We start from the raw sequence: 13,296 nt of genomic DNA on the forward strand, positions 1-13,296 counted from the left end.
ATTATGACCGCCGCCTTTCCCTCGTCTAGCAGAAGTGCGCAAAAGTACAGTAAGAGAATAAAGCTCTTCGTGAGAAAGTGATCGATCTGGAAGCTCGCTCCAGGCGGCAAAACATTAAAATCGTTGGCTTGCCTGAGAAGATAGAGAATGGGCGCCCCATGGAATTTCTGACGAAGTTTATTCCTGATCTGCTGGGCGCTAGCAACTTCTCTAAGCCGTTGGAAGTGGATCGAGCTCATCGTCTGGGGAGGCAACCCTCTGGAGAAGACGCGCGGCCACGTGTGATGATAGCCCGGAAAAAATACTCCAATTGGCTCATCAACAGTTTCCTTTGCGCTACAAAGGCAGGCCGATACACATCTTTCCCAACCTTCCGGATGAAATAATGAAGCAGCGACAGGCATTCAATGATGTCAGGAAGCATCTCCGGGAAGCCGGTGTGAGAAGCGGCTTCATTTACCCGGCAAGACTGCGCGTCACCCATGGTAACACTGACCAGGTGTTTTCCTCGCCCGAGGAGACAGAGGTCAACATCGGGACGCTGTCTTGAAAATCATTTATATATGCTGACATAATATGCTCTGGTATGTGACTTTTATGCAACAGCAATTCAGACTGGGACATTTATATGACCGTTTTTTGTTCATAAAGTTATTTATGTGGTTGAGCTGTAGGGCTTCTTAGCTATAGGTTCGCTGTTCCGATGGTCCAGCTACCCCTCAGTGAGTTTTTGGGATGCATGTTCTCACTTTGTTTGGGAAAGTGGGACGGGGGTAATGTTCTTTTTGTGTGAGTTGTTTTTTTTATTTTTATACCATTAAGTGTTTTAAAAGGGCGGTATGCTTGTACATTGTTTATTTTCAACTTTTGTATGAATCCTAGTTTACCTTCGAAGGGCAGCGGCATCACTTTTACCAGCTGGAATGTGCGTGGCATGGGTCATGCGAGCTAAAGTATTTTCCCATTTGAAATCTCTGTCCGCTAATGTTATGTACTTGCAGGAGACCCATATTAGGCCCACGAGAGAGAAGATGCTTAAATGCATAAATGGCCATATCTTTCAGTCCACATTCTCCAACAAGGCTAGAGGAGTTGCAGTCTTAATCCGTAATGTCCTCCATGAATCTGGTTGATATATAGAGACTGATACATCCCACAGGTAGAGACTATCTTTTTTTGCCACAAAGGCACAAATCTTTTTCTAGAATTGATTATTTTTTGCTTGACTCCAAACTTATATCAAACGTGACCACTTCAGATTATCACAACATCTTAATTTCTGATCACTCTCTCAATGGTTCTTGATCTTGGCCATAAGACTAAACCATATTGTTGGCGTTTTCATCCTTCTCTAATTTCTGATGTATCATTTTGTCAATTTATATCTCAAAAGATCTCAGAATTTTTAGATATCAATGGTAACTGACTCCACTTTGTGGGAATCTTTTACGGCTGTGACCAGGGGTCATATCTCTTTTGAGTCTTCAGCCAGACGAGACAAACGTAGACGCCTTTCAGAAATAGAAGAGGAATGATCTCAATTGGAACCCTCTTATAGAATTTCCTCTAGCCCTTCTACCTTACAGACTATTCTTAAATTAACGTATGAATATAATACTATTTTATCTGGACAGGTATGGGATCAATTGTTAAGGGTAAGACAAAAATATTTTGAGTTAGGGGATAAGCCCCATAAATTGCTAGCTCGACAGCTGAGGGGTTTACGAGCTAATAAAGCCATACACAAAATTAAATCAGAAGTAGGGGACATGCTTGTGGATCCTAAAGGTATAAATGATCGCTTTAGAAAATATTATGAACAATTATATACATCAAGAGCAAGAGGGGACATCTGTAATTGGCTAGGTCCTTTGAATCTTCCTAAACTGAGTGACGTTGCTTGTGAGGCCTTAAACTCTGACATTACTATTTCAGAGATTGTTGATGCTATAAAATCCTTTCCTAATGGCAAGGCAGAAGGGCCAGACGGTTTTGGTATTGAATTATATAAAAAATATTCTGAAAAGCTGTCTCCCCTTTTACTGAGGATGTTCACTCATTCTCTTGAAACTCAAAAATTCCCTAGCACATTATATGATGCTAATATCTCATTAATACCTGGAATGGCCTTATATGGTGAAGGTTATGGAAGAATGTGGGTTTGGTAGTCGTTTTGTGTCATGGATTACAACACTATATGCTCACCCAACCTCTGCCGTACTCACAAATCAAGAAAAATCGAAGTCATTTTTATTACATCATGGGACACGTCAAGGATGTCCCCTTAGCCCTTTGCTTTTTGCAGTTGCGATCGAACCCCTCGCGATCAGTATTAGAAACCATCCATCAATCGAGCCTGTAAGACTGGGAAATGTAGATCGTTACATTTCCTTGTATACAGATGATGTTGTTCTCTTTTTGTCGAATCCTGAGTCAATTCCTTTACTGCTAGATCTTATAAAATCTTTTGGTACAGTCTCTGGATATACAATTAATTGGCAGAAGAGTGAATTCATTTCTTTAAGTGCTGAACTTGATGATGAATTCCTATGCAATCTTCCTTTCAAAATCACAGACAGACTTAAGTATCTTGGAGTTGTTCTGCCCAGAAACCCTAAATTAATTTTTAAGTTGAATTTTCTAAAGAAATTGGAGGATCTAAAGATAGACATTGGCAAATGGAGGACTCTTCCTCTTTCTATTAACGTATAAACACTGTTAAAATGGTCTCTCTGCCTAGATTCTTATATCTCTTTCAAAACTTACCAATTTTTTTGACAAAAGCCTTTTTCAAATCATTAGATTCGATAATACTGCCTTTTAGCTGGGGCTTTAAAGCTCACAGAATATCAAAAATACATTTACAAAAACCAAAAGAGAAATGTGGGCTAGGGCTACCTTGCTTTTTGCATTATTACTGGGCAGCGAATGCGAGGGCCCTTGTTTATTGGCAGGAGGATTATAAAACAGAAATCTCAATTGATACTCCCCCTTGGGTTGCTATTGAAAAAAATGGAATTGAAAACAGTTCACTCCCAGCACTTCTCTTTTCAACTTCTGTATTGCCTGCATCTGTTAAGGTGGATAATTTTAAAGGTGGATGCAGATTACCTGACACTGCTATTTTTGCCCCAGTATATGGCATTCACACATTTCCCCCTTCTCTCTCAGATACAACATTCAACATGTGGAGGCTGAGTGGTATAGTTACCTTGGAGGATTTATATATTAACACACATTTTGCTTTTTTTTCTCAATGAAAGGATAAGTTTTCTCTTCCCACAACACACTTTTTTCGACACTTACAGATTAGAAATTATGTACGTCATGCAGTGCCTAGTTTTGAGGCCCTGCCGGAGGAAAGAAGGATTTATAGACTATTGTTGGGCTCACCTGATTCCAAACATTTAATTTCAGATTTTGTAATTGTGTTTTCTGAAGAAGTTAGTTTTTCTTCGCATTCTTTAAAAAATGCTTGGGAGGATTCTTTCTTGTTCTATTAATTCTAGGCATCAGTTAATTCAATTTAAGGTGATGCATAGATTGCACTATTCAAAATCTAAATTACACAGGATTTTCCCAACCGTTTCTCCTACATGTGATCGATGTAAATCTGCAGAGGGCTCTCTTACCCATCTCTTTTGGACATGCCCTAAACTTTATAATTTTTGGTGTAACATATTTAAGTGGTTTTCTGACATGTATGGTTTTGCGTTTAAGCCTGATCCAGAGATTGCGTTATTTGGATATTCTGCTTCTTTGTCAGACCATAATGTCTCCGTACAAAGCACCATTATTTATGGAATGATTATTGCTAAGAGCATCATTCTACGACTTTGGAAATCGGATACTGTTCCTCAGTTCAAGACCTGGTTGACTTATTTTACTGGAATATTGCACATGGAGAGAGTAAGGTATGGAATTATGGGTAACCTTGATAAATTCTACAGTATATGGCAACCATTTCTGGATCATCTTAACCCGTTAAATGCTGACTCTGATCAGTAATGTCGGGCAAAGTATGCTGTCTGCTCTGCCCTCTACTGAGTGCTTGTTTGTTTGTGCTTTACCACTGAAACTGCATATACGCCCTGGTTCTTAGTTTTTTGCTTGTTTGTTTTTTCCTTTCTTTTTTTTTTTTCTTTTTTTTATATTATTATTATTAATGGTTGATGATGTTAATCATTACTAATAATCATTTATATTGCTGTTTTTATTGTTAATATTATCATTCATTGATTTGTATATATTTTCTAAATGTATTTTCTTTTCTTTTACTTTTTTGTAAAATGGTATTATTTACCATTATTTTTCTTTGCATTTCAATAATCAGAATAGGATTTGTCATTGTGGTAATGAGATAGGAGCAAATGTGCTTAATTGTCATAAAAATTATGTGAAACTGCAAAACATCTGAATGGAAATAAAAATAGGCTTTATTTCCTGTAAGTAAAATATAATTTCTTATTTCTTTCTTATTGTGGTGAAATATGCACTGGTTATTTTCTTGACAGAAGATTCATTCATGTATTTCTTAGTAGATGAGAAGTATCTAGTGAGTAATTTCAATACTCCTTTGGCGGTAAAACTCACACATCAACTTTATCCTGTCACAAGCTCCACTGTAGCACAAAAAAAAAGATAATCCATCTGTAGACATTTGGCATACTATTTTCAATGCCCAATGGTATGGTTTGGGACACACTAGTCATAATATTGTATACTACACCATATGGTTTGGATATGAGTTCTGTATAGTACGGTTGTAAATTGGGATGCAGCTTTTACCCAGTTATCTGTTTTTCATCTTTTTCCATGTCTTTCTCTGTAGATCATTCAGAGGGGAAAATGGTCTGAGATTCAGGCTGAGTATGAGTTTATATGGCCTCAGAGTAGTGAGCTACCTTCCCCTACCTCAACACAAAACACACGTGACGCAGCATTCACACACCACCTGTCAGCACGGCGCAGTAGCACAGACCAACAGTACCAGCTCATATCCGCTGTGGGTAAGAGCATGTTAAAAATACTTTAACATGCACCTATAATACAGTATTTATATGTGCTTATTTCAATATTCCTGACCTCATCTGTAAAGCATACACAGAATTTCTTCTGTTGTAGCATGCAAAAACAACATGGTAAAATAATGCTGGAATCTATGAAAAGCAATGGCTCTACTATGAGAGGGAACAATATTTAAAATCTTCTATAAAAGCTTTTTTATCAATAATAACACACATTTTAGTGATATTCAGTATTGCTGTAGTACAAAGATTTCTAAATGGCAATCGCAGCAAGTCAATAAGGTAAAATCCAAGTCTCTGGCACCCCCTACTTGTGGAACTAATTTAACGCAACCTGCTTGTTTCCTATAGCTACAAACTTTTATAACTTTTCTTTTAACTACAACCAATTGCAAATAGAACATTTATTTGAAATATCAAATATATACAGTATAATATATTGGTTCACACTTGCAGTTTCAATCATTTTTAAATGACTAAAGTTGTGCATGTGGGTTGGTGGACATGTGTTTAGACGTCAAGATCAGCATTCTCTTTGACAAGTGACGATTCTCCAGAGAAGGGCCCTGAGGCGGGCATGGCCCCAGGGGTCCCGGAGAGCACTGAGGTAGAGACAGCTATCCATAACTACTCTTCACTCAGGAGGGAGTCCAGAGCATCATCACTTCCTGGGTGGAAGAGTGTTGACCACCTGGACAACTCTAGTAAGAACACACACACAGAGAGAGAAAGAGAGTATTCATCATTAGAATAGTCTGGTGCCTCAGAACAAAACTTACATATAGTACATGACTGAATCATTGATTTATCATTGATTAATTGCGAGATGCAAGATGTAAAGAGATTGTTGACTCAAAAATTTAAATTCTGTCATTTACTCATCCTCATGTCGTCCCAAACCTGTATGTATTTCTTCATTCTGTGGAACACAAAGATAAAGATTAAACACAAAGATATTTTGGAGAATGAAGAAAATGTTTTTGTCCATACAAAAATAACAATATTGGACCCTATTGGATCCTTTTTGGGAAAAAAATAGAAATGTTGGGTGAACTATCCCTCTAAGAATACATTTTGACTGGATTCAAATAAAATCTACCAAGGCGATGTGTTAATTCTGTGTGCCGAGTGTCAAAACGTAAAACTTAATCAAAACTTAATTGCGAAAACAAATTTCACATATGTTCGGTATTAAAAAAAAAATACACACCTAGACACTTAGAAAGTGACCCCCGCAGAGAAAATTGACATTTTCTCATTTTGTGATTGTGTATGTGATGTACACGCGCGCACACACACACACACACACACACACACAAATCCTCTATATTTGTCTGTCCAGGTGTTTGTATCTCTCTCCACAGGTGCATCTTCAGTCCTGCAGTCTCCTGATGGTAACTGGATCGGCCTGCAGAGCTCCCAGCATTCCCGGCCCAGTCTGCTGACCAAGCGCAAGAGTCTTGTTTTCAGCATGCTGGAGAAAGAATCAGGTGTCGTATCCATGTATGACGAGAAGGGCTCTGATTCAGATCCAGAGGACCAGGGGGGCTGGGGGGCTGCCCTGTTACAGTTTCGCAGACGCTTCTCCGATGAAACATACTATACTGACTCTCAACATGACCCTGAATGGACATACACTCAACACCCACCCGTTACCTCACCCTCCTCAGGTCAGTACACCAACACTGAGACTCTGAACTCAGACTCTGAGATGTCTCCTGCCCCGTCCACTCAAACCTGCAGACCAGCCCACGGTATGCCGCAGAGGAAGAAAGGACCGTCTGATGCACACCTGTATCCTCCATACAGACATCCTGCAAACAGTGCCGCTTCGCCTCTACTGAGGCCAGAGGCACTGGATGTAAACTTTAACCCCCGTCTGGAAGGGGACAGTAGTGATGGGGAGGAGCGGAACGAGCAGGTCAAAAGATCACCGAGGCGCAGAAACAGCAAACGCGAGACATCAGAGCACAGCCGAGCACATTATGCACTGTACAGCGCTGCCACAGTGGTGAGAAAAATAATAGCCTGCTGGTTGATCAAAAAATCATACTGAGATTACTTAGGCACATATAACGTTTGTGATTTGGACTATGGTATGATAAAGATTTGACAGGTAATTTTGTTGCTGCTCGCAATATATCAAGCGCACAAATAAGAATAAACCTATGCTGATTTTTCAGTTAGGTGTACAAAAAATATCTAGCAATTAATATCTTAATGAGGAGACTTTAACCCCACCTATGTGATTATTATATTATTGTTATGTAGCCTAGATTATTATTATAAACTTTAAATACTAGAATATTATTAAAAATAGAAATATATTTCTGCCGCAATTTCTTTAGCTTTATGTGTTTTTTAAGGCATCACAGTTAAATTCTTGAGCTTTCCTTTTAGTGGAAAACTTTTAATAGACTTCTCCTCATCTGGAGAAATGCTGTCATCACCTCCTGTGTTCATAAAAATTTTAATTATTGTCAGGATTGTTTTTTCTTACTATAAGTGTACATTTCTATACAATTAATTCATTTAATCCCATTAATATTCTTTAAAAACAACACAAATGCTGCTTATGTAATATATTGACTTAAAGGTGAATGTATGTGACTCATTTTTTGTCAATATTTAAGATACTAAATAGAAAATGACAATTTTGGCAAGAGTTGCAGCAATGGAAATTATAAAATCATTGACAACAAAAAGGAAGAAAACTTGTTTAGAATTCTTGTTTTTGAGTTTGAATGTGGTTTATATTTGACTCCAGTAGGTGGCAGTGCAGGACAGAGTTGTGCTTTTATTTGCATAAATAGTGTGGAAAAATTTTAAATCCTTTATCTCAGTCATGAAGTGTTTATTTTATATTCTTATTTTTTCTCCTTCATAATATTTGTCTCTCTCTGCTCTTCTCAACTGTCCCTCTCTTTAACACATCTCAGGAGAACAGTGCTGTCCTCCTCAACACCATGATGATGCGCCGGCAACAGAGCCAGGATAACCCAGTCCCTCTGAATTACCAGGCTCCAGACACTGTGACCCCTCCTGATCTTTTGGCCTCTGACGCCATGACACCTGAACATGACTATCAGAACACAGTGGCTCACAACTCCAGCGCCACTAGCCCACCAATGCTGAGCCAACTGGCGGCCAGCAAACCAGAGTTCCGCATTCAAGGCCCTTTGCTTAGGGGCTCCTCTGTTAATGAAACCCTGGAACAGGAACTGAGATCCAAACTCTGTGAGCTGGTTGGCCAAGTCAGCGAGATGGATGTGATGTCATCTGATTTTGAGCCAATCGGGGAAGTGGGCGACAAGCAAGAGGATCAAGTAAGGGAGAAAGAACGTGAGAAATTGAGACCAAAGGAGAGGCGTGAGAGCAAACAAGACAAGAGGGAAGAAAAGTCGAAGGAAACTGGGAATCAGAGTGAAAGACAAGCAGTTAGAGAGATGGACACAAGTGATGCAGTAAGACAGATAAATATAGCGAGAGAAATGAAGAGAGATAGGGAGCGACAGAAAGAAATTGAAAGCCAAGTAGAGAGAGAGCGAGAGAGACAAAGAGAGCTGGAGAAACAAATCGAGAGGAACGGAGAAAGACAACGAGAGATCGAGATGCAGGTTGAGAGGAAACAGGAAAGACAGAGAGAAATGGAGAAAGAGCAGAAACAAGAGCAAGAGAGACAATCAGAGATTGAGCACAAGATAGAAAAGAAGAGGAAAAGCATACGCATGGAAAAAGAGAAATTAGAACCTATAGTGAGTACGAAATCCAAAGAGGAAGAGAAACAAGAATCCTCAGGTAGACTAATGGAGCGAAATAAGAGTTTGAAGGAAGACTATGATAAAACAGAAAAGCCCAATGAGGAAAAGGTGAAGAGAATATCACCGCAAAGAAGCCAATCAGAAACAGGGTCAGAAAAACAAGAACAACGTGAGACAAAGACAACAAGGTCTTCAACCACATCTCCAGACAGTGCCCACTGTGGTCTGGAGGAGCCAATGTCTCCATCAGAGGTAAGCACTGGCTCCGGCCTGTTACACTAAAAGTTCCTACTTCAGCTAGACTTTGTTCTAAACTCTAGTGAACTGCCTAACCAAACTCCAAAACAGTTATTTAACTAAAGCTGTAAACATATTGACAGTTTAAACAACTTGATTATTTTCAGACTGTTGCTGCACCATGACCATAGTTAACCTGAATAAGAAAACTTACTGTAGAAGAAGACTGCTTATAGTGTCTCTTGTAGCAAAAGTAAGAAGGTCATGCAACACATTTTAGATGCTACAATGTGTAATTTATTTATTTATTTATTGTGCATAAGATATGTTTCAAGCCTTAAAAAAGTCATAATGCATTGTGAGAAGGTCATTAATTGTTTGATGTAGTTGAGGGAAATATCCATAGACATATAAATACATAGATGCCTCATTGGCCACTTTGGCCCATTGCTGTGATGCTTCAACTCGTCTGACATAATGGACCAGGCAAGACTGCTCTATAATCAAATAAAAATAAACAGGGGAGTTGCATTTTTTTTTCTGGACAATGTGCAATTACATTTACATTTCTTAACTGATTTCATTGGTTTATTATCTACATAGAGTACAAAAAAGTCTCCAGTTACTTAGAATCTTGATCGTTAGACATGGAAAATTATTCTTTGTCACTTCACAAGCATAGATTTGGCTTATTTTTCTTGTTAAAATTGTGACTGCATCGCTAATGTAATATAATGTACTGTACATAAATTGTGTTTCATTTTTTTAATTGTGGAAATGACTAATGCTAATAATTGACCATCATTGAAAAAATAATAAAGTTATAGAATAAAGTAATAGAATTGACAAATACAAATCAAATAGTAAGGCACTGTCAGTCAGTCTGCTTTCTATCTATCTATCTATATATATAGAGAGAGATTTTTAAGATTCTTATAGTTTTTTAAGCTTTTTTTGTAGCAATGAAAGGATCCAGATATACACCAGGAGAGACCATTACAAAGACAATTATAAGATATGCCATTATTGATTTCCAGAGGTGAAATTTAGGTGTTACATTTTTTTTTAAGTAAAAATTTTATCCATATATTTTATATTTTGTGCAGCACATCCATTATATATATCTGTATCAGTATCTGTAGGAATCTCAAAATTATTTCTGTCTCTAGCTGTGTCCCAATTCAGAGGCTGTATCCTTCAAAGATTGTTTTCAGCTGCAATTCTTCAAATGTGGCCTTGAAATGCATCCTTCGTTTCCTAGGCCATGAAGCTTACAACTGATGGATCATTCACAGCCCAGACTATCCTAAGATTCATTGCGCACTGGTGACAACAGAATTTTTTTGAGAGAAAATGCCAGATAAGACTTTTAAATGCAAGTGAATACCTACACCAATATTACACTAATATTGGGTTTCAACATGGTGGAATATCTAACAATACAAAACACTTTAAAGCAGTTTAAATACTGACATCTTACTAAGATGCGATTTTATAGATAATTTATACGTTTTATACATAAATGGACCAAGGTGAACAAATTTAGACAGGTTGTTACCCTGTTGTTTTCAGACAGTTGAATATAACTTTTAAAAATGTCCAGACATTACTGCTGCTTGTCAATGGTAGCTGTCACAGTTGCTAAGTGACAAGAGCAATCCTCTGTATAGAAGTCAGGGCCTTTGAAGTTCATTAAAGGATACAGCCTCTGAATTGGGACACAGCTTGTTTCCGGAAATAGGCAGGGCTTAAACCGGAAATAAGTTAGATTACACGAGAAGCCCATTTTAAATGCAATTCTATTCCCTTCATAGTTTTCATTTAACAGATATACCATAATTTTTTTATTATAATTAATAACTTTTAAAATATCTTTTAATTAAAACAAAAAATACAAATAAAGAATGTTTTCCTTTTATTTAACATTTAGTTTTAAATAACTAAACTGTTAAATAAAATGAAAACATTCTTTATATTTTATTTTCCAGAGGAAATATGTGTAAAGATGTCAGAACAATCATCCACAACCTCAAATAAGAGGACTCTATACCTGATTAGAGAACATGGAATTTGAAAATATTCAGTGCTAAATTGCTAAAAAAAAAAATAATTTACTATAAATGCAAATCAATAAATTTTAAAGAATAAATTATGGATCAGCTCCAGGAGGGAATAAGACAGAGAAACATATCATGTTTCACATCGTACAAGTTTTAAAACATCTAAACAGACATATCAAATAGTAGATCAGTAGCCTATTTTAGTTGATATCTCTTGGCGTGACACTTGAACTAAGGCGCTACAGTGTCACGCCACATTAAAGAGCATCATAACCACATTTATTGTTTGTATTTCATGATAAAATTGACAGATTTCAAAAGTTAAGACTTTCAGTATAAATAGTAATAAATAAAATTGAAACAGTAAATAAAATGTATAAACGTATGCATGTAAAAGTATAGTATTTAGGGTAAAAGTTCACCTACTCTCTTACCCCATATACTGTATATGATTTTTTTTTAAATACAAAATATACTACTTTTGTCATTTCTTTTCCCATTAAATGTGTTCCTCTATCAATGTTCAGTAAAAAGATACTTATGTATTTTACCAAGTATGGTTTCATTCAAAAATATAGTATTACCATTTAATGCAATCAATGGATTGTGGTACAGGCACAGTATATTTAAAGGGGTGGTTGACTGTTTTTTTTTTCTAGGCTTGATTGTGTTTATGGGGTGCAGTCTAACATGTGTTAAAGGTGGGGTAAGGGATTTCTGGTAGCCAATGTTGATATTTCAAATCACCACAACAAAAACGTTGTGTTTGTTGACCCTACCCCAAAAGGGTCTCGCCCCTTTTGCCCCAGGCAACGATTAGTTCTGTGAAACAAAGCAAAACCAATGTTATTCACCTATCGAGAAGAAACAAAGGGCCTTCCCGCTCCTCGAGTTCTCTCCAGTGCTGGAAAGCTGATCCGATATTTACACGGGTCCTACTTCTTGCCTTATCGTAACACTGTGTCTACACCAGACGCGAGCGGCAAGACAAAATACTATAGAACTCATTATAATCAGTGATGCTGTCTACACTGGATGCGGCGCGACACGACAAATCCCCGACAGAAAACTGCTGCCACGTTCTATTTATGACGTATTGACACTAAATTCAAATGATTTTCAGCGGTCGCTTTGTCGCGTCCAGTGTACACAGACTTTAGCTGTTGCGGCGCGACACAACAACTGTCGCGTCCGGTGTAGACACGGCATAAGTCTTCTTTTGTTCCGCTTTTCCTCTTTTATTTTTTATCCGCCATCTCTATAATTCTGTGGTCGCTCGACTTGGCTAATGTCCGTCATGTGCACTGAGCGCTCTCTCCTGTGCATCATGAGTAGACACGCCTCTTACTGCTGATTGGCTACAAGTTTGTTTTCCTACTCGGCCCGACTCAGTTTTCTAAAGCGTTTTTGAAAAAATACATACCCCACCTTTAATGCTTCGTTTTTAAAAAATGCATTATTTTTCACATAATTTACCTTTATTCTACACAGCTCTGTCCCTTCTCTCATAAACGTGCTGATCATTTCCTGCTTTTATGAAGCCCCTCCCTCAGAAATACGTGATGGGCTCAGATTGGTTAGCTGGCCCAGTGTGTTGTGATTGGCTAAACCGCCTCTAGTGCGCGTCTGAACGTCACACCCCTCACCTCAGTGGCATGTGCTCCGGTGGTATTGTAAACAATGGCATCATCTATATTGCTTATCAGTTTGAGCCCGATTAAGACGCAGAGGATATTAGTGAAGAGGATCGCACAGAACCTGTGCAAGCACGGCTCTTAATGGTATGTTTTTTTTATTGTTGTTGTCTCATACTTTTAGATACGCTGTTATTTGTAAATGGTACTGCTTCTGTTAGCTTTTGATATATGGTTTTATTTAAAGCTGATTAAAGGTTTAATAAAGTACGGCAACCGTTATACAACCATGTATAACGCTTCTCATAGCTATGTGAAAATAAGTGTATAAATGGAACAGTTCATTGTTGGAGCTGAACTGAATGAGAGAGAGAGAGAGATGCAGAGCAGGGAGCAGGGGAGAACAGTATTGAGAACCACTGCTTTAGAACATGGATTTTGAAACTTGTGAAACCATTAGACATTAGAAAAGACAGAAACGCGATTCATATATGAATAGATTTTTACATGCACCTCTAGTTTTCTCTTCCTCTTCTCTAAAGCAGCGCAGCATGGCCCCGCCCCCTTTGCTGCCTTT

General features: G+C 37.9%; 1 protein-coding gene across 1 annotated transcript in view; it reads left to right on the forward strand.

Moving 5' to 3' along the window:
- Nucleotides 1-645: 645 nt before the first annotated feature.
- The window catches only part of LOC107704485 (rab effector MyRIP-like), a gene marked incomplete at its 3' end in the record, with an annotated part of 21,870 nt that continues 9,219 nt past the window's right edge, over nucleotides 646-13,296 (forward strand). The window contains exons 1-5 of the mRNA XM_016507415.1: nucleotides 646-650; nucleotides 4,832-5,009; nucleotides 5,542-5,731; nucleotides 6,392-7,038; nucleotides 7,967-9,040. Of these exons, the coding sequence (XP_016362901.1) occupies nucleotides 4,872-5,009; nucleotides 5,542-5,731; nucleotides 6,392-7,038; nucleotides 7,967-9,040 (2,049 nt within the window). The remainder of the gene's footprint in view (nucleotides 651-4,831; nucleotides 5,010-5,541; nucleotides 5,732-6,391; nucleotides 7,039-7,966; nucleotides 9,041-13,296) is intronic.

The sequence above is a fragment of the Sinocyclocheilus anshuiensis genome, unplaced genomic scaffold, assembly GCF_001515605.1.
Source record: "Sinocyclocheilus anshuiensis isolate Anshui unplaced genomic scaffold, SAMN03320099.WGS_v1.1 scaffold2752, whole genome shotgun sequence".
Classification (NCBI taxonomy): Eukaryota; Metazoa; Chordata; class Actinopteri; order Cypriniformes; family Cyprinidae; genus Sinocyclocheilus; species Sinocyclocheilus anshuiensis.